A 20,305-nucleotide genomic window follows, 5' to 3' on the forward strand; every position below is an offset into this window, starting at 1 on the left:
AGGCAAAAAAGAGTCGAATCGAGGGGGTGGTCTTCTTTCTCTTGGGCTGGGCTGGGATAAGGATGGGATTCCATATGATGGGGTAGAGGTAGAATAGGCGGCGGGAGAGAACAGTCAAGGTGGAGCATTCAGGTTCCCACGGAGCGGTACGTACCACGGGCGGAGCGGGCGGGCGATGCGCGCTAAGCCCCTCTCGGAGACGGAGACGCGGCAATGCGGGTGCGAGATTGAGCTACGATTGGGCCGCCGGGCCCCTGCTGCTGGCTGCGGGCCCGGTACCTGAGCCCTGTGCCATTCGCACGTGTCAGCCAGCGCCTGGGTCAGGTCGGGCCGGGTCTACGACCTTGCTTGGGGCCTGAGAGAGCCCGGGGCGATGGACGAAAATTAGGTGAGTTGTGCGTTGGCAGGCGCTAGAATGGAGGGAGAGAGAGAGGCGGTCGCTTAATTCTCGAGGCTGAGTCGGTCTTTCTGGGAACTCCCTTGTCTGTTGGTTTGAACAAAAGTTGCTTCTTTGAGAGCATGCGCCGAGACTGAACCCGTCCATCTGGTCGAGATTAGGTATGTAGACAAGGTGGAAATGTGATATGTACGCATGTGCTATCAATTAAATTGCTTAATACTAAATCATGCCCGTTCCTGGATCGAGGCTTGTTGTTCCTTTCATGACAACGAATGTAGGTACACGATCACAAAAACCACGTTGAAGATTTGCTGGCCAAACAATATGACTTGCAGACAAATTGATTGACACTATGAAAAAAGAAGCGAACAACAAGTCTTGTGCTACACCTCCAGTCTTGTTTTCTTGACCAAAAGGAAAAAAGGTACAGAACAAATAATGTGACTTTGGTGTGACTCTAGGCGCTGAGTTGTCACTGCAGAGGCCGCCGCCGCCCTTCGCTTCCTGATCAGCAGGAAGTCAAAAAAACGGACCAGACGTTTACTTCCACGAGTGAACGGAGACGCAACAAAAAAAACAAGTTTAGACGAGAAGGAATAACAGATGAAAGAGTAAAAAGACGGTAAGATGAGATGCATGCATGTCCCCGTGTTCGGATATTGGCTCTATGGGTTTATTGATTTGTAGACTCTGTAGGTTGTCGGGCATTTTAGATCCCTTGCATTGGATGGCTGCACATGAAATTTCGTTGGGAGTTGAAAGGCATACGGTGCATTCTCGCGCATAATTACTACACCTCCATCCCATGATATCTTCATCTTAAACGCTGCACCGCCATGTGCCAGAAGCAAGTGCAAACATGACATGTTTCACTTCTTGCTGTACTGTACATGACCATTAACAGTTTCCATCAACTCGCTACCTACAGCACAGTACAGTAACAGACCCTCCATCCTTCCACCCCCCATCCCTCGGACCAATCTCGACGCACCACGCCAGTTCCCTCCATGCGAGGCAAAGACAACAAAGGTCTCTGTGCGTCCCCCTCCCCCCATCACCCGTCAGCGAATGCCTTCTGCCAACGCACCAACGCGGGCCCTTGCCCAATCATGCGCTACGCCGGTGCACACCACCCCCTGGTCCCCTATGCAGAGAGTGCGTCCGTCTCTCCCCAATCATAGGGTGCCAGAGCAGGTCTTGTTACTTTGTAGATTTTTTTTCCTCTTCACTCTGACCCCCCTCTCACCGAACATGCCCAGCCATTCAAATTTGTTAGACAGACCGACATGTTTCTGCTGGACGGTGCCGAGGGGTCCATTCCAGCCAGTTATGCAGCCAGACCAAGCACAAGTTGACACTTGATGCAAGTTTACCGATACGGAGGCGATTATACTCAGCTCGGCTGGCCTCGTCCAGTTTGTTGTCAATCTCTCTGCTGGTCATCTTTTGGTCTGGTCTGGTCTCGTCTTTTCTGTTGGTCATTCTGGCCCTGACCATCTTCGCCTTTCAAACTCCACAGACCCAGCATCAGCCCAGATACTCCAACCTCCTCTACCTATCTCTCTCATCCAGTCTTTCAGATGCAAGCGCATCTGTCATACATGCCTACCTATTCCCAGTCGTACCAGGTCCAGCCCCAAGGTGAGCCGCCCGCCCGGTGCGTTGGCCACTCTCCACCCTGTCCTGTCCCGGCCGGTCCACCTCGGTCGTCTCTTGTTTTTTTCCCAACAGTTCACGACAACTTCAGGAAGACTATAGGCGGATAACCCTTGACCGCAACCAGCATAGGCCACCCCAGCTTTCCCCAGCATCTCCTCTTTGAGCCTCGGGCAGCTCGAGTCGTCATGACTCCTCATGCACGTCAGCCGCTCACAATTTACGAACTGGGCGCTTGACAGTTCGTTTTCGCTGGTATGGCGTGTTGTTCATCTCCAGCTCATCTGAGCCGCAGAGCCACCTACGTAACAAAGACCCCGTTTGCTGTCAACTCGGCTCATCCCCTTCCTCACTGTCAAACTGCTTGCTTGTGCGTGAGTTGTGCATGGTTCGCTCTCACTCACCACGTCACCTCATACTGCAACGCCCAGTCAGTACCAAGTAACTATGCTTTGCGTTGATGCTTGGACCAAGATCGTCTTCTGTCCGTTACTCCCTTCATCCATGTCATGTCATACAGCTTCACACTCTTCAAGGACGTCCCTGCTCGTCCTATCCATACATCTTCATCGGCTCGCCTGCTTTTATGTATGCCTCTCACTGGCCAGATCCTAACCACCTCATCCCGGTTCGTGCAAGCCTTACTTCTAGAATCCTTCCTCCGAGCTGCCGAGGCGTTCGGCAGTACAAGCTGCGTCGACATTGCTCCGACACATCCATTTGCACATCACTTCTCACATCATCTCGAGTGATACAAAACATGTTGAAATAACGCATAGATTCGTTCATGCATGAGACCAAGGTGAAGGAACTACATCTTCACCATAAACATGGGTATAATACAACCGCTATCCGACCATAACCTGCCCCAATGTGCCATATAAGGCATGCAACCCCAACTATCCATAACTCGTAGGACCCCGTATGTGCTTTCTGTTCATTTTTCGCTTCATGTACTCCATATAAGTATTTTTCGCCCTTTTTTTTAACGGTTTGGGATCTCCTTAGAATCCTCTCCCAAACCGAATATCAAAATCCTTCAGCACGCTCATGATGCTTGCTGCCTCAACCTCGATGGGCATCATCGTCCCTTGAGGTGCTGGACGGGCTCCGGCACGAGGAGTAGCCTTGAGCTTTGGCAGCCAAGAACCAATATCATCTGCCGCCTTGGAAAAGTTGCGGTGACTTGATAGTGTCTGATATGCCTCGGCACAGCTGAGTCCCAGGCTGGGTAGACTGGGGAGAGAGATCTTTTCTGGCTTGGGTTGTTGGGACTTGCAGCAACCGCCACCAGCTCCCTTGCCACCACAGCAGCCTCCAGAGCTGCTACCATCCTTACGGTTGAAGTTGGCGGCCATCAGGCGGCAGAAGAGACCAGACTTGGGATCAGCCTGGCACTGGGCACAGGTACCAGGTCCGTTAGGACCACAGCCTCGTCGTTCAGATGATTGGTTCTGAGTCTGTGTCCGGCGAGGGAGCTTGACGGCACCATCGGCCGTCATCTCCATGGCTAGTGTAGGAGGAACAACATCGGTCTCTGACGGGGGAGGTGTCTGGACCTGCTGGGAGATGGGAGGTAGGGTATCATTTGGAGTCATGGCAGGGGTCGCCAGTGAGGTGTCTGCGCAGACACAGTAGGTTCCGTCCTTACAAAACCCACAGCCGTCTCTGAACGGCATGGTGTCTAGTGAAGGAACTTGGGAGGGAGCAGTGTAAGTGTCTTGGGTGACGTTGGTGGCCTTGCGAGAGTACATGGCGGTAAAGTCTGTCTCAGCCTCATCATGGCTGGAGCGGTGCCTCTTCTCGCCGGAAATGTCTCCAGACGGCGAGGCCGGACGCTTAAGGTCCTGAGATCGGTTGAGGGCGTCAGCCACCTCGCCGAGGCACTGGCAGCTGGATGTCAGACCGCACTTGCTGCAACCGTTGGCGGCGGTCTTCATCACCTCTTCGGCACAGGCACACCGCCCGTTTGGGGAACAATTCCCGCAGGTGATGGCGGCATCATCATTTGATGCGTTGATATCGAGGGTCTCTGGGGGAGAGATTATCTGGGAGATGGAAAAGGAATGACCCGACTGCCGGTCCGGGCGGCCATCGGGAAGACTGTGCCTCTGCGGCTGACTAGTTGGACTTTGAAGTCCATCAAACGGGTGAGAAGTGCTCATGCTTCGTGACTGGTAACCCGAGCTGAAGACGCCTTCATCTAGACGTCGCTTGAGGGTTTCGGCCTCGGTTTCAACCCGGATGCGGTCCTGTCTTTCCCGATCGAGCATGTTCTCGAGTAGCATGCATCGGGACCGGAAGGACTGGACATCAAGCTCGAGTTCGTGAATCTTGTCCTTGAGCTCAGTCTCATGCTTCTCTTGAGCCTCACGCTGCTGGTCAAGCTGCTCCTCGAGCTCGCCAACTCGGGCGGCTCTCCTCTCCCGGAAGGCCCTCTGGGCTGCGCGGTTTTGGGCCTTGCGCTTGGTGGGTGGTGTGTCGGTGGCGGGCTTCCTACCGGGCTTGGGCCTCGGTGGGATCACCCACTCCTTGGAAGTCATGGACATCTTGGGAGGCTCCGGCGGTGCCGGGTTGGGGCTGATTACGGACGACATGGCCATCTTGTTGATGGAAGGGAGAGCAGTGCGTTGTTGAGGTTGTGCAGGTGGAGGTGGCTTTGCACTCGGCTTAATGGAGAGAGGCGTCCTCTGTGGGGCAGTGGATGTGGCTGGTGAAGCCGGCCCAGGTGCGGCTGAGATAACACGAGGTCTTGCCGCGGGTGCAGGTGCGAGGACGGGAGTACCAGCGCCAGGGGAGTCGACAGCTTGACGCGGAGGAGATGGAGCGAGTGCTGGACCTGTCATGGTGGGTGACAAAAGGCCTGATGTGGATGGGTGACGAGTCCTTGTTTGTTATGTGTGTGTGTGGCGAGACCGGCGGGTCTCTTTTCGGTCGATCGGTCGTGATGAGCCAAATGGGGTTCGGAGTTCCGAGATGGGAAACTCTGGGGGAATGAGAAAAGGCGTCGTAATCGGACAAGTCGGCTTGGACGAATTGGATAATGCTCAGTCGAGTAAAAGCGTCGTCAATTGGTGGTGAGGTGTTGTGTGCTGGCAGATTGCCGGATCAGATTGATAAGATGGGGGTCGTTCCTAGCTGTTGCAAGGCTGCAGAATGACCCAGGCAGGTCTTGGGTGCGGCTTCGGCTTCGAATTAGAGGCGCGGCTAGTAGCCAGAGAAGAGTCAATTTGACAGCGTGTTGATGGACCCATTCGTGACGGCGCAAAAGGAAAGAAGCTCAGATGTCGCAGCTGGTCATGAATTGGGATCACGATAAGAGGATGATGGATGGAGGAGGGGAAAAGGGAAGGGGAGGCAGCAAGAGGGAAATTGATCGTGGGGTGCGTCGCTACTTTTGTGCCCCGACCGCATCCGAAGCCTGGGAAGCCAATGGTCCGATTCCAGGAGGCGATGGGTGGATCTGATCTGATTGATAAGATTTGATTGATAAAAATTTCGCATGCACCCACGGCGCCAGGCACAAGGAAAACCGCGCCAGGCACCCGCCCGTGCGGGTTTGGCAGGTCTAGTTTGAGCCACTCAACCGCCGAGTTGTGAGCTTACCAGCAATTACGACGGAGCACAAAAGCGGGTTTCTCGCACTCTGATTGCCGGCCAGGCCTCTCTGTCAGGCATCGAGTCGATGGGCGATGGGGTTTCGATGGGGACGTTTAATCAGTCATACCCAGGCGGCTCCGCCATCGCTGGCTGTGTCTTGACTATTTTTTCTGCGCCCCCACCTTCTGCAACCCATCATCCTTTGTGACCCCCAACAACGACTCAAGATGTTGCATTTGAGCCGCGGTTTTTTACTTGATGCAACTAGGAGAGTTTCGGTATTTTTTTGGTGAGCGACGATCGATCGAAGAGCAGTATTCCCGGCCCGAGTTTGAGCTGTCGTCGGTGTGTCTCTGGCGTCCAACTTTTTTTGGAGCGGAACTTCGGGATAACAACATCCCCACGATTCTCGGCTTTGCCCCACCTGCCAGACCCTTCTCAGCCTTCACCTTTCAGCTTTCTGGTATAAGCTTGTTCCAAGGCCTCACCTGGAGCAAGCCACCGGCGTTAGTCGGAGCACGCCCGGGCCATCTGAGCGACATCCGTTGACCCTGTGGTTGTGAGCGTCGTGGGAAGAAAAAAAATGCCGTGCCACCCAAGGGTTCTCGGAACTCCGACTTCGCTCCCACCATCCGCTTTGCAAATCCTGGCCGCGTGGTTTGCAGAACAGGGACTCTGGGCCTGTGCTCTCCCAAGGGTCAGAGACAATACCGGGCCCGCTCGCGTGGGAGGTCTTTTCCCAGAGAGTGAATGCCTTTTGTCGGGACTCTGAGAGGCCGGTCGTACGAGCTGCACCAACGCTGATCCATGCCCTGAGCGACGCCTCCACGGAAATATCCCACGGCAGTACGGGGGTTGGACTGGTTCGTTATGGCGCTCAAGCCTGGGCATCTCATCAGGGTCTTCAAAGCCAACGAGATCAGGGTAAGATGATGTGACAGATTCAACTGGTTGCGATGGGATCCATGGTCTGGCTTGGGCTTTTGACAGGCAGCACACGCATACATGCACACATGGCATGGTAAAGATGAGACGCCATCAGACTCTTTCGGCATAGTAGACGCACATCTCACGAGATGTCATGGGAGGTTGCAGTCGACACCGATGCACACCGAGCCGGCATGCAAGCAGGCAACTCGTCTCTTTTCCCTCCCAACAAAGATTGTCGAATAGCGACCGTCGTAGCATCTCCTTGGCTTCCCAAAGAGGAAATGTGTCGTCTCTCCCGCCTTTTCCCACTCCGACTTTATCCTCGGCAACCGATTCATGTTCGGCTCCTCCAAACGTAATGCGTATCCGCTTCTTCGAGACTTTTTCTCTCCGACTCAATTCCTTTTTTTCCTTCCGCTTATCGCGCCCCCAAGCGCGTGGGATTCCGCCCAGGCCACCTCAGCTGCTTCAAACTCCACCGAGCTAAGCCTTTTGTCTCGAATCGTGCCTTCGCACGGAGTACACCTGGACACAACCAACAGTCAGTAGACGGGACCAATCAGAGGCTGAGGTGTCGTTATTCATCCCACGGATTTGGAGAAGATGTTCAGGTGAGGTGACCTTGACGGAGGCATATTGAGCTGATTGTCGCCTCACTGGATCCAGCACGGTAAAAGACGTCAGCTTAAGATATCAGCTGTTCGTCTTTTAAGCCAACCAAACAAGTATAGTAAGGGTAATTAAATGGTAAATAACAGAGATCTTAAGTATACATTAGATTAAGAAAAGACCAGAGAGCCCTGTGATATCATCTCTTGTAACAGTTTACGACGAGCATCATTTGAGACTTAAAAGCTGTACTGTGCCATCTCAATTTTTTTTCTTGACTGCGTGCCAGGGTGTTAGATGTACGAGTACGAGCCCACGAACTCCTCCACAGGGCATACGGACCTACCAATGATTCAAGGGTGCTCAAGAACCAAGAGTCTTCGTTGCACCCTGAAACATCACAAGGTGCGATTTGTGCCGAGTGGGAGGTCTTGTCTCGTAGAGGCTAGCACAACGGCACAAGTCCGGGGTTTATCGATAAGATAATCAGTAGCGGCCCTTCCAATCATGGTTAGCGCCGCCGATAACGCTCATGCCGCCACAAAGCTCCTCCACCAATCCATGCCACCTCACCTCTAGTGCTCCAGCATCGTGGGAGACAACTTACAGAGCACACCCACGACACACCACCACCTACAATGGCCGCCGCGCCGGACCCTCTCGCCTCTTTCTCGGGCCTCGGGATATCTACCCCGTCCCGTGCTCCCTTCACTCTCTCCGGCTCCGACTCTTCCTCCTCCGTCGACGATGATGCTCCCCTGCCGTTCCCTGAAGCCCTTCCGCGCGCAGACTTTCTTGCTCCGAATTTTCAACCAGCTGCATATCTCTCTGCACTGCCGAATCGACATCAGACCCTCGAGGATTTGCGCTCCGACTTGCGCGATCGAAGCGCAGCCATTAGTTCAGAGCTCCTGGAGCTTGTGAACTCGAATTATACGGCCTTTCTATCCCTTGGCAGCGAACTCCGTGGCGGCGACGACAAGGTCGAGGATGTCAAAGTCTCTCTGTTGGGCTTCCGAAGAGCCGTGGAAGAGGTCAAGGGCCGTGTATCGTCACGAAAAGAAGAGACCAATGCACTCAACGATGAACTTCGTGGCGTGCGGTCAGCTATCGAGCAAGGTCGCAAGATGATTGAGCTCTCTGAACGGTTAACATCGTTGGAAGAGCATCTTGCGCTGGATAGCATGCCAGCTTCCAAAACCCGGCAAGACTGGGAAGACGACGAGAGTGAAGAGGAGGATGAGGACGACGACGGGACCCTTGGGAGTTCACCAGCAAGACTACTTGCTTCAGCGCAAGAATGCAGTCGTATTGCGACGCTCACTGAGTCTCTAGACCAGGACACACCCTTTGTCATCAAGATGGAGGAGCGTTTGACACGTTGTCGGAACACTCTGCTGCTAGACTTGGGCAACGCACTAAAACAGGCGAAAAAGGCTGGTGTCCGTGGGCAGGACAGGGTCCTACAATATCTTGCTGTATACAGAGTGCTGGGCGCACAAGCAGATGCCATCAAGGCTCTTCGAGGCGGTTAGGAAGAGCTCACATAGAATCCAATAATGATACCCACGTTAAGCCGTTTTGTTTCATTCACGAGGTCGTCTATTCGGTAATATGACATATGATACAATAATACAAGCCCCGCATCAATGTACTTTACATGATGCTCGACAAGGCCTCGGGGGTAATCTTCTCCTCTGCGTCCTTCAGCTTTCCGTTCAGGCTCAGGCCCGGCCCATTGGTCGTGCTGAGAATCACCTCGTGCACCTCCTTGTGCACCTCCTCTGAGATCTCGGCGCATTCGGCCTTGATCTTGGTCAACAGCACCTTGATGTTGGCCTTGAGCTGATCGGGTGTGTAACCCAGCTGGCCAATAGCCATGCGGATGACGCCCTGCCTCTCACGGTAGTCTGCCGCACCGGCCGAGTCTCGCATCGACTTGACAACATCGGGAACAATGGTTCGCATTCGCTTGCTGGGCATGAGGCCCTTGGGGCCGAGGATCTTTCCGAGACCGGCCTTGTTGAGGGCCTTTTCGCTGGCCTCGTGGCAGATGAGGCGGTCAAAGTTGATCTGCTCCTGGCGGATGGCTTCGAAGAGGGTCTCTTCACCGACAGCCACAGCTCCAGCGGCGGTGGCCTCGCGGGCGATCTCGCTGCCCTCGGGACACACGACGGCGATCTGCCAGTCGCTCTGGACGGGGTGGGGGAGGCGGACGCTGTTCTTGATGACGGGTCCGTTTCGGGCTGTCTTGAGGTTGATGTGTACCTCGTACTTGACCGAGGCGGGGGGTTGACCGACTTCGACGGCTCGGAGGACCCTGGATATGAGTTAGCGTTGATATTGGGGTTGTCCTTGACTGAGATCCAGTATCCCCAGTCTTCCCCTCTACCCATTGCTCCCAACTAACCTCATAGCCTCACATAGCGAATGCTGCGGAAAGTCCCTCTTGGTAAGGTTATGCCTCTTGAAATCCTTGGGAAGCGGCTTCTTCTTCTTGGTGGTCTTTCTGATGCGGACGACCGAGGCATTGCGGACCTGCTGTGCGGCGGCTGGTGCGAGGAATCGGGGTATCGTGGGGATTGCGGGCCGAGGAGTCTGAAGGAGGGACAGCCTGGCCATGGAGGCCAAGCAGCGGTCGATTGGCGCCATTCTGTGTGGGCAATTGAAGCTCCTGGCTGCTGGATATTGGTGGTCGCGCAAAAAGTTGATGTTGAGCCACAGGCTTTGATGGTGGGCCTGGAAAGTTAGGCGCCAATTCTTATCGATAAGGTGTCCCTCATTCAATGGGTTCAGCAACAGGGGATGGCTACAATTTGGCAATTGATGCAATGAGACAACATTTCAAGGAATCAAGCGACAGAAGTTCTTGAGAAGCTGTCCGAAGAATATGTACACAATTACATTTATCCCGTTTTATCTATTTACACGTCCCCTCAACAATACATGAGCACCGTACTCGCTGCTTAAGGCAGGCACACGAGCATATCCCTAAGCTTCGCAAGCACAACATCTTGTCGCGCATCGTTCACAGTCGTCTTGTCAGTGGCATCACCAACGCTGACAGAGATGTAGCATCCATCCTCAAGAATAACCTCCGTCTCGGTAGGCAGGCGATCATCACCGCACCACTCAGTATCGGGCTTGGAAAAGACACCAGGGTTGATGCGGCTCAACACCCACTTAAACTTGGATGCGTCGGTGCACTTTCCCTCGACCTTGGGGAAGTTGACGTTGAGGAAGACATCCTTAGGGAGGTAGGGCTTTCCAGAGTCGACGACCTTCTTAACCAGCTTGGTGGCCAACTCAGCGTACACAAGGCTGCGAGCGGGCACAGGGCTCGTGTTGAAAGCAGTGTTGCCAGACGAAGCTCCAGAGAAGGCGATCGCCGGGATGCCAGCATCGTGAGCTGCATAGCAAGCAGCGCCGACAGTACCAGAGAAGGGCACCTGAAGCCAGAGGTTGGTGCCGACGTTGGGACCAGTAACAGCCAACTCGGGCGCAGCACCGTCCCACAGACCAGGGCCAAAGGTGTCGATACCATACTTGATGGAAGTGACAGGGAATGAGTTGACCCAGTTGAGATCGGGACGCTTAGGATCAGAGCCGACAGGGCCGCTGTTAGCGGGACAGCTGTTATACTGGCATGCCTCCTTGCGATCCGTAGGCTTCTCGTCGCGCGAGCCTGACTACGTGTTAGTGCATATTAGCTCTGTTTGTGATGTAACTTACTGCTGCCCGACTTGTTCTCAGCTGGGGCTGAAAGAACAACCTCGTAGCCGGCCTTGTTCAGGGCATCGTTGAAGGTACGGATGTACGACTCTGCCCAGCCATCATCGTTGGACTGAACGATTCTCACTGCCTGGGCAGCAAGAGGCAGAATAGCCAGCGAAACGAGAGACTTCATGATGATGCAGTTGGACAGTTGCAGAAGGACAACGAGGGGAACACAAGCAAGCTGGCGGAATAAACTTCAGACACGAGGTGCAGACACAAGCTTTCATACTACATGATGCAACACCCAAACCTATATAGCTTCCGACATAAGACGGCCATTGCATGAACTCATCTAACTCTATCCTCCACCGAACACCAATACCTCGCGGATCGTCCTGGCCCTCTAAACAAAAGCCACCAATCAGCGCTCACCATTCCCCTCGTCAGCCGGCACCATGAAACCCCCAGGTCATGCCCACCGCGCCATCAACCACCCCACGTGCCATGCCATTGGCCTAATCAAGATAAAACAGGAGCATCATCCTCAGGCACGTTGGCCGCCGAGTGGTGAGTGACCCTGGGAATGACTTGCAGAGCTCCGGCATGTCTGTTCACTTCAGGATAACGGGCCGAGCCGATTCGGTGAATGATGCATCGGCAAAGGGTTTATTTTGGGCATGTTTCGGTCGCGATTAAGGTGAAGTGGTTTTCCGGGGTTGTTTATCGCAACTACCGGAATCGGGGCAAGAGCCGGCGCCGTTTCGGTGGCTGTGGGGCAAAAGGCCGGGGTTAGTCCCGGAGGTTCTCTAATCTGGCAGGTCCACCGGGTTCCGTCCCTGAGCTACGGTTGCACGAGGCGATAGTCGTACGGTCATAGGTAGAAACTCGGGTTAGCATATTCAATAGTTATATTGCGTAGGTGACCATATAGGTAATTCGAGAAACCGGGGCAATGATAGAGTTTCTCGCTTACCCTGAACCTCGGACGATGAAGGAAGCTTTCACATGTTTAACACGAAAGGAGGGGGAATTGGATTGGCTGGAGTTGAGTATTACTTTTCTGGAAGTTCCAGGCGTGTATATTATATGATCCAGGGTTGGGTTAAGGATGTTGTGAGAATCTGCGTGTCAATAGCTAGCATGGGTGTTGCTGAAGGCGATGCTTCCCTCGTCGAGCATGAAGTGAGCAGGACAGAAAGCCTGGCAATCCCACAACAAAGACAAAGGGGCCAGCAACAGTAGAGCAAGGATTAACAGTAGGTACCTAGACAAGGTAGTTGACAATACGAGTGATAATCCCAATACCCTATAGCCAGGTCAGTTGAGTATTGGGATTAATCAAGAACTATAACGGATCATGGTTAAAGAAGGCCGAGTCCATTGAATAAACCAGCCATGCACCAGTCTAACCAGCTAAGCAAAATCTATCCTATTTACAGCTCGCGTGGGTTTCCAGAATCTGGGGCCATGCTACTTTTCGAGTCAGTTGTTTGCCGATCATCCGAAGGATCATATGCGCCTTTACTAATCAGTCTCTTCCCTACAAGCACGATCCTTGACCGCTTGTCCCTGAGATGACTGCATAAGTGTTGATGATCAGTCTCTTTAGATTGGCCGGAGTTAAGCAGTCGCGAAGGGAATTACCGAGCCCCGAAGACAGGGATATAAGTTGTGAGACCTGGGACAAAGTCAATACAGAAACATCACCCTTTCTTCCTCCAATTGGAACTCCAATATGCTTGTTCTTATAGCTGGCGCAACCGGAAATCTCGGCCAAAAGCTCATTGATAGCCTTCACTCTCACAGTCATCAAGTCCGCGCCCTCGGTCGCAACCCGTCCAAACTTGAGCCCTCTCGCCGAGAGAAACTCGAAAGTTTCGTTCAAAGCGAGACTTACTATGACATTCCGGCTCTAGATCGTGCCTGCAAGGGCGTCGACGTGGTTATTTGCGCGTACCAGGGTATCCCCCAATTACAGCTTGAAGGCCAGCTCCTCCTCCTACGTGCCGCTGGACGAGCTGGTGTCAAGACATACGTTGCCCACTGCTGGAGTTATGACTGGAGGAACATGAAGCTTGGTGTTCAGGAGAGCTATGATCCATTCATCTCTTTCAGGAATCATGTGGACCTATCTTCGAATCTGAAACCGATTTACATCTTCACTGGAGTGCTGGCTGAGGTGCTCTTTTCTGCACCTGGTCATGGTCACTTTAGCCCAGCGCATAATGGTTGCTGGGACCCAGACAGCAAGACAATGGAAATTTGGGGAACGGGCGAGGAGATCTGGCACTGGACTACAGAGCGAGATGCTGCAGAGTTCACCACCGCCATCATCGAGCGAGATGATGCGTCTCAAGGCGGCGACTGGACTGTGTGTTCTGGAAGTAGCACACTTAAGGAGCTAGCCACGATATACGGCAAGGTTAGGAACTGCAAAGTGGATATTCGCATGAAGGGAACTGTGGACGAGTTGCGTGAAAGAGCTCTTGAGGCGAGGAGGCAAGGATCAAGACGGAACTACTGGCCGTACATCGGGTGGTTCTATCAACTACACACCGTTGACGGGACCTGGTCTCTTGGAGAATTGGACAATGAGAGACTGGGAGTAAAGACTACAGGGTTTGATGAGTTTCTGAGGGAGTACCCGGCTCTTTAATATGAGTCTCAGGTATGGCTGGGCGCCCAGAGTCTTTGATGTGCCAAGCTGTCCGGGGTATATTGATCATCAACTTAAAAATTTAAGTATAGGTAGCTGCAAGTCTTGGCCTCTCATATATCGCCCTTGATAATTAAATGTCTTACTCGCGATGAGATTGTCTCAGAATCGCCTTATAAACTCGTCTAGACAAGTCCTCGTGATAGAGTGAGCAACTGCAAGCAGTAACTGGCTCACCTAAAGAAGTACGAGACTCTACCAGACCGGCTGTCTTCTTGGCAATGTGCCTTGGTCACAAATATTCCATTTTTAGGCCTGAATGAAGTCATAACCACATTTGGGCCAAGCACAATATTCGTAAACCTTGTCTTGTAACCCACTCGGAAGCTATCCAAGAGTTAATCGAGGCGGTATCTTGGGCCGGGACTCTTGGCTCGACCCTTTCGCCACAGATGCCTTATCTGATACTCGGGACTGAGCACATTTACACCCAAGAGGGACCCAGCAGACCTTGTTGGCGCCAAGCTCGACATTTTCTCCCTTTTTGAATGACGACGAGTCGGGCGTGCACTGCCACCACCGACTACGGGCCCATCCATTGCCGAGGCCGCGCGGCCATTTTAGGCTACCGTTTCTTTAAATATTGGGCGGCGACCCTAATTTTTTATCCGCGAGGCCGCACCAACTGAGGCCTGGAGAGTCTGCGTCGCTGTTGACCATGGCCTGGTGCTGAGGGATTGGTGTAAGTGATCCAGGTACGTAACTTTCAGTTTGCCAACGTCTGCACAATCAGAACCTTACCAACCATGCCGCAGATCATATCAGCCTCTACCGTCATTCTCCAAGTCTACAGGCCAACTACATCTCGAACCACACGACGTCTCATTCCACGCCGTTGATGCCCTGTCCTGGATACCCAAACCCGACTGGCGAAAGCACTGTAACCATGGAAAGAATACGTACCGGAAGCGAGCCGCGATGGACCGAAGCCACACCTTAATGTCAAAGCTTAACGAGTTAGCCAGTCAGCGATCGACCACTGGCACGTGCTATCAAGCTCCTCTACTCCACCCCGGGGCCAACGATCTCGGACTTGTACCCTGGGAATTGCGCTGTCCGTCACTCGAGCTATCTGATTGGCCAAAGCTCTTTGTGTTGCCAGTACGTAAAACAAAACGAGATGCTGCTGCGCCTTGGAAGCATTGGATTTATTGTTCAGCGGATGCCATATCGGTATACTTCTCTTCTTGATTCGTTCTCTTCTGCAGAAGGAAGAGACTTGGCTGGCTCCTTCCTCCTGAATATCCCCCTTTCCTTCCCTTTCCGGCCATTGCAGTCGCGTGCCCACTTTCCGCTCTTGCTTCAACCCTGTTATCTCCCGTCCTTCCTCCCTGTCTTTCTTTTTCCGACTTCTCCTCTTCAACCTCTTTAGTCTCTTTATTCTTCTCCATCTGTTTCTGCCTCTTCCCTCCGATCCGGTCATGATCTACGAGCGAACGATATGGAGATATCCCAGATCTATCTTCAACGCCCAGTTCATTCTCCTCTAAGGAGCTTCAGTCGTAACTGCTTGCCAGATACCAAAAACAACAACCACACCAGACACAAAACCTCACAAGGTTCTTACGGACCATCAGGCACCGGGACGTCATCCCGGGCTTACCTTTCGGTTGGCTGGGCCAGTATGACGCCGTTGTGGATCTATGATGGATCCCTGATTTCCCGACATGAGCGAACTGTCCGAGCAACTCGAGGGCCAACGGGGTTTTACCAGGGGAGAATATTAATCTGTGCCGGAAAATTTCAGCTCACAGGATATTCTGTCTTGTTCAAAATTCTTTATTTTGCTTCATCTATACGGTTGCTGACCTTTCTGTCGTTTTCTATCCAGTCTCGCGCCATCTTCTCTCAACCACTGCAACTCTGTCGTTGACGTTGAGTCCTTGGCCAACAAAGACATCTCCGGAGATACCTTATCTTTGCATTCCCATTGCATCCCCGATCAGGACCAATGGTTTCAGCCGCCTTTGGCAACCCGTCTCTTCGGACCCATAGGCTTGCCAGGCGGCCTCCCGCCAAGACCTTCAGGTCTAGCTGACTTATATCAGGCTGACTTTCAAACTCTCGAGTTCCTGGTCTGAACTTTTCCCAGACATTGCTAAAGATCTTTCAATATTGGGACAGGCACCCCTTCGGCTTGGACGCCTGTCGATAAATCCTCTGTGCACAACGTTCGGCCGAACTCAGTCAATCCAGTTGATCGACCTCCTCACCCATCGGAGACCCCGATGATCAAACTTCTACGGTTCGCCGTTTCGCCAAGTACCCCGGTACTTCAGACCCGAAGAGTGCACTATGGACTGGTTCATTGCACAAGTGTGTAAGAGATCATCGTCGACACTCGCACGATAACTGGGATTCGCCACGCCGTTCGAAGATCGTCTTGGCAATGGATCTGAGTGGCAGGGCCACAGGAGATGTCGAGAGGCGAACGTGGGATCTAGTGGATCTCGAAGCTTGTCTAGACGACGTCAGATTACCGGCCTGGAAACTGAGCATCCAGGAACTGTGCGTACCACGAGACATACGGGCAAAGCTGCTCGCTACATGGTATAATTTTTATCAACCCCTTTTGCTCAGGGGGTCCTCTCATCATGTACACGGAGTACTGGCGACCTTTGGACGACGCCCTTGTCACCACTTAGCGCCGGATTTGTCGAGTCAGATTCCCTGCGGCCCGGAACTTCCGTAACGAAGCTGGGTGCTGTCCCAACCGGAAGGTCGAGCGGTGATCTCGAACCGTACTCGTAGCTCCGTGGGGACGTCGAGCTCAATCGGCTAGGGGTCGTATGCGAGGAGGTGGGTGAGCTTTGTCCCACTACCGGCGGACTCGGGACAAGGAGGCTATCTGTGCGGGAATGGGTACGGTGGTGCTTGCTGGCACCGGACTCTTGCTGGACACTCGCATTTGCGAGGACTGACAGTTTATCGAGGGGGTTAGGCTCTGGCCTGCTCTGTCCGAGGACGAGTGCGGGCAAGACTGGTAAGGCTGGTGGTTGAGGTCGAGGTTGGAGGAGCGTTTGTCGTTCGATGGGTAAAAGTTGTGGCCCGCTGGAGCTGGACGAGCCCGACTTGTTGCCGTCCCTTCTGATTCCTACGATTGCGTCGACGACTTCGCGGGTGCTGCTATTTTCAGAGATTTGGGGAGGCATGTATGTTGACCGGATGGGATCTGCTGACGGCGGTCGAGACAGGGGTTGGAGAGCCATCTTGGGCGTTGTGCCGAGGGCAGGCGGCTGACCAGCGGCTGGCTGCGATAGGGTGGCCTTTGCGGCATCGGTGGCGGGTTGATCTGGGAAGCTCTGTAAGAACTTGTCGATGTCTTCGGCGGTGACGCCGTGGTAACCCAGCAGGATCCTCAAGCGCGAGTTCTCGACGGCGACATTGCGAGCGGCCTGCTGCATCTGAAGGGTGGCCTCGACTCCTTGACGCTCATAGTCTTGGAGCTTCTTCTGCAGGCCTTCGACATACTCCTTGTGACGTGCACGGGAGCGCCGCTGGTTGTCACGAATACGGATGGCGGATGGGTTGTTCGAACCCTCCTTCTGCAGGGCGACGAGTCAGAGTTGTGAGGAGGCCAGAAGACTTGCTCCCCGAGACCAAAGACTCACCTTTCCTCCCGTCATGACGGCACATGTGGTTCATTGATCCAGGTCTACACTACGAGACGGATGCAAAAGACATGGACAATCGGGATGAGATGTGAGCTCTTCTTGATGTACCTTTTGACCTGCCAAGTCTAGGACGCGCGTTGACGGCCGAGCTCCGAGTTCTTGGCAGAGATCCATGTCCTGGGAGGTGCAGATCCAGCTGCCGGACGAAAGACGCTAGCGCCAGGGAGGTTTTAAACATACATCCAAGCATGGCAACCCTATCACGACTTCGAGCTTGCATTGCTCAACGAGACGCCCTTGGCGCCAAGACTATGAGGGGCCTTTGAGACGCCGTCACTATCGGAAGCACTGGAACAGGACCTGCCTCGAAAACTCTTGTTATTGTCATGAGTAGTCGGCCGCCATGAGAACAGCAACGTTACGACAAGCAAGACAGCAGACAGTGGAGACATTGGTCGAGGTTTTCGCCCTAGCCTCCCTTAAAATGATAGCGAAATCCCGAGTTATTGCAGGGGACGAACGGTCTCTCTGGGCTCTGGGTCTCTGGGCCTTTGGTTGTGGGATGCCCAGCCGCCCAGACGCCCCATATTTTTCAGCGCATTGCTGGGCTGGCAACTGCTGCGCCACGGTCTGTCGGGCCAGCCGACTGCCAAGCCAGCCTCTCGGCTCTTTCTATCCGGTCGAGGTGCGATGCCGACTATCCAGGGCGATGAGTGTCTTGTAGTTTGGGTCCAATATGCTTGGGGCAGAGACGGTGACAGGTGGATTTGGCTTGACCTGTCTTGTCTGGGGTCGGTGAGCTCAGGGACCGGGGACAGTCTGGACCCGGAACATTTGCCAAGACCCTGCTCAAAGGTTCGCTTGCCGGCGAGTTGTCACTGACGGGACGCCTTTCGCTGGAGCAGGTCTGGTGAGTTGAGCTGGCTGACTACGCATGCCACAGAAAGTCTTGGCCGTTGAGGCAGGGCAAACAAGGATTGCTTGCCTGGTTGTTAGCCGTGACAGGCGACAGCAGCCCTGGAAGGTTGCTTACAACCAACTCCTTGCCTGCTTTGGTCTTGCTTGGGTCCTGTGCGGACGGAAGAACCCACTATCAGCGCAGCGACTCAGCGAGGTCCAGAGTCTCGACCTCAGCAGCCAAGGCTTGGCTCCAACTCATGGGACTATAGAGCAAGTCGTACGGAGAGATTAGTGTGCCGTGTTTCCCATATGCCCCCGCGATTGCGCTTGGCAGCGTCTCGCAAGGAGAGGAGACAGGCAGCGAGGGCCAAGACGAGCGTTTCGTGTAACAAGGCCAAGGTGAGAGAGTAAGCAGAATCCTGGAGCTTGCTCGCACAATGTCACAAAGGGCACCGAGGTTCAAGCAAGAAGAATCAGATCAGTCCACCACCTGTGACTGTGACTATGACCCGCGTATCCGCTCGCTTTGGTGTTTTTTACCGACTGACTAACTAGAGTAGATGGCCGTTTGCAACACGAAAAAAGAAGCAAATTGGGAGAGTTTAATTGGCAGCTTGACGATTTAGCCAACTCTGCCACATGGCAAGCCCATACCTGATTTGTATGTGATTTTCACAAGTACCGATAAACTCCCCGCGGTCACCGAATAACGGCACCAACAAGTGACACCACAGACACATACAGGCATTGGCGATGGATGCAAGACATTTCAGTTTGTAGAGTCAAAAAACATGCCCGATTCGGTATTATCTCGTCTGGCAGGGTATCGAGCCAGTATTTCCCGATCTGGCTAAGGGTATCATATTACGCTTTAAAGACCATTCATCCGCCGTCCCCCTTTCTTGCTTTCTTTCAACCTCTGCCCAGAGCTGCTCTGCCACGTTCACATCTTTCCAAGACAGGGTCGTAGCCATGTCTTGGCATGCTTGCTTCATGCATGGGCTCCCTCCTTGCCAGCCTCACTTGAAGAGCCGCTTTCCCGTGCGTGTCGAGAAGCGGTCGACACCATCGGCCTGTTGCGCATGCCAGAGCTGCTGCACGCCCACTCCGCGGCTCTCTCCCGACAGCCTGTAGCGACGCCATGCCTCACGCAGGTGGTCAGGACGCAGGGGCCCGCGCTTCAGGTCTACCTCTTCTTCCTCGGCAGCTGCGTCGTTGTTGGAGGGGGGCGGTGTTGGGAGCTCGCTCTGCTTCTCTCCTGTCGTTATCCACTCGGCCTGCACGTTGCGGGCGGCCTCGATGATCTCACCGGCAAAGAGCTTGGCAACGGCTTTGACGGCTGTGCTGACGTTTTGCGGAACGGATTGCGACACGGTCGCGTTGACCACCTGCCGTAGTTAGTAAAGGGAAATGCATCATTCGTAGGCTGTGGGTGTGCCATACTCGTTTGACGACAGAGTCTGCGAGCTTGGCTGCGCGCCAAAGCTCGTATCGGTTATACTGCTGGCTGTCGAAGGCCTCAACAAGCATTGCACGTAGACGAATCTCCTCCTGCTTCTGCTCCTGTGTCCTTGCAACCACATCCTCGAGCGCCATCTCTGCCTTTTCGTCATCCTCGTCGTCGTCTTCCTTATCTCCGCCCTGTCCGCTGACGGCTGTAGGAGCGCGGCCTCCTACGAGGCTGGGTGTCTGCTCACGCGCATCATCCTGCTTCGCGTTCTTTGCTTTCCGGCCGCGTTTCTTCTTTGGCGCGCCGCTGGCCGTGACGCTTACTGCGCTTCCGCTCACATGTGATGATGCGTCGACGGAAGGGGAGCGAGGGTACGGGGATCGGGCCTCTGGGGGGAAAGAAGTCTGGCGGAGAGGGTGGTTGACTGCGGCTGCAGAGTTGGAGGTTTGCGAGAGGTTCGAGGGCTTGCGGCGCTTTGAAGGGTTGTTTACGTCGAGGGTTGACGAGCGCTTCTTGTTGGGGATTTGCGCTGGTGATGGGTATGGAGGCGACATGGCTGAGGGGGAGGAGGCGTAGGGAGGAGAAGCCATGATTGATTCGAGTTGGGTTGATATGGAGATCTGGCTGGGTTTCGTGCTTGGTGCGCTGATGTTTCGATTGGAGAGAATGCGTAGTCGAGAAGAACCGCGAGAAACAGACTAATGCGACGAACC

General features: G+C 53.9%; 7 protein-coding genes across 7 annotated transcripts; 2 read left to right on the forward strand and 5 right to left on the reverse strand.

Annotated features, from left to right (window-relative positions):
* Positions 1–3,066: 3,066 nt before the first annotated feature.
* NECHADRAFT_2073 (uncharacterized protein) lies at positions 3,067–4,665 on the reverse strand (the record flags this gene model as incomplete). Its single annotated transcript, XM_003050571.1, has 1 exon — positions 3,067–4,665. A coding segment is annotated over one exon (1,599 nt), but the record flags the coding sequence as incomplete, so codon positions are not given.
* A 3,168-nt stretch (positions 4,666–7,833) lies between these two features.
* On the forward strand, positions 7,834–8,730 carry NECHADRAFT_96427 (uncharacterized protein; the record flags this gene model as incomplete). Its single annotated transcript, XM_003050171.1, has 1 exon — positions 7,834–8,730. One exon carries the CDS (start codon positions 7,834–7,836, stop codon positions 8,728–8,730), a length of 897 nt encoding a protein of 298 aa, XP_003050217.1.
* A 121-nt stretch (positions 8,731–8,851) lies between these two features.
* On the reverse strand, positions 8,852–9,847 carry NECHADRAFT_49129 (mitochondrial 54S ribosomal protein MRPL1; the record flags this gene model as incomplete). Its single annotated transcript, XM_003050572.1, has 2 exons — positions 8,852–9,515; positions 9,606–9,847. 2 exons carry the CDS (start codon positions 9,845–9,847, stop codon positions 8,852–8,854), a joined length of 906 nt encoding a protein of 301 aa, XP_003050618.1.
* Positions 9,848–10,161: 314 nt separating this feature from the next.
* NECHADRAFT_96429 (uncharacterized protein) lies at positions 10,162–11,102 on the reverse strand (the record flags this gene model as incomplete). Its single annotated transcript, XM_003050573.1, has 2 exons — positions 10,162–10,880; positions 10,928–11,102. 2 exons carry the CDS (start codon positions 11,100–11,102, stop codon positions 10,162–10,164), a joined length of 894 nt encoding a protein of 297 aa, XP_003050619.1.
* Positions 11,103–12,640: 1,538 nt separating this feature from the next.
* Positions 12,641–13,670, forward strand: NECHADRAFT_101732 (uncharacterized protein). The gene has a single exon (XM_003050172.1). The coding sequence runs from the start codon at positions 12,648–12,650 to the stop codon at positions 13,566–13,568; it is 921 nt and encodes a 306-aa protein (XP_003050218.1). The 5' UTR covers positions 12,641–12,647; the 3' UTR covers positions 13,569–13,670.
* A 2,534-nt stretch (positions 13,671–16,204) lies between these two features.
* NECHADRAFT_85121 (uncharacterized protein) lies at positions 16,205–17,254 on the reverse strand (the record flags this gene model as incomplete). Its single annotated transcript, XM_003050574.1, has 2 exons — positions 16,205–17,173; positions 17,240–17,254. The coding sequence occupies 2 exons, from the start codon at positions 17,252–17,254 to the stop codon at positions 16,205–16,207; spliced, it is 984 nt and encodes a 327-aa protein (XP_003050620.1).
* Positions 17,255–18,969: 1,715 nt separating this feature from the next.
* NECHADRAFT_63811 (uncharacterized protein) lies at positions 18,970–20,182 on the reverse strand (the record flags this gene model as incomplete). The annotated part of the gene is made up of 2 exons (XM_003050575.1): positions 18,970–19,530; positions 19,586–20,182. The coding sequence occupies 2 exons, from the start codon at positions 20,180–20,182 to the stop codon at positions 19,162–19,164; spliced, it is 966 nt and encodes a 321-aa protein (XP_003050621.1). The 3' UTR covers positions 18,970–19,161.
* Between the last annotated feature and the right edge of the window lie 123 nt (positions 20,183–20,305).

The sequence above is a fragment of the Fusarium vanettenii genome (assembly GCF_000151355.1).
Source record: "Fusarium vanettenii 77-13-4 chromosome 9 genomic scaffold NECHAsca_6_chr9_2_0, whole genome shotgun sequence".
Taxonomy (NCBI): Eukaryota; Fungi; Ascomycota; class Sordariomycetes; order Hypocreales; family Nectriaceae; genus Fusarium; species Fusarium vanettenii.

What these genes read in the sequence shown, in the direction of transcription:
- NECHADRAFT_101732 (XM_003050172.1), top strand. Translation starts at nt 12,648, where the DNA reads ATGCTTGTTCTTATAGCTGGCGCAACCGGAAATCTCGGCCAAAAGCTC.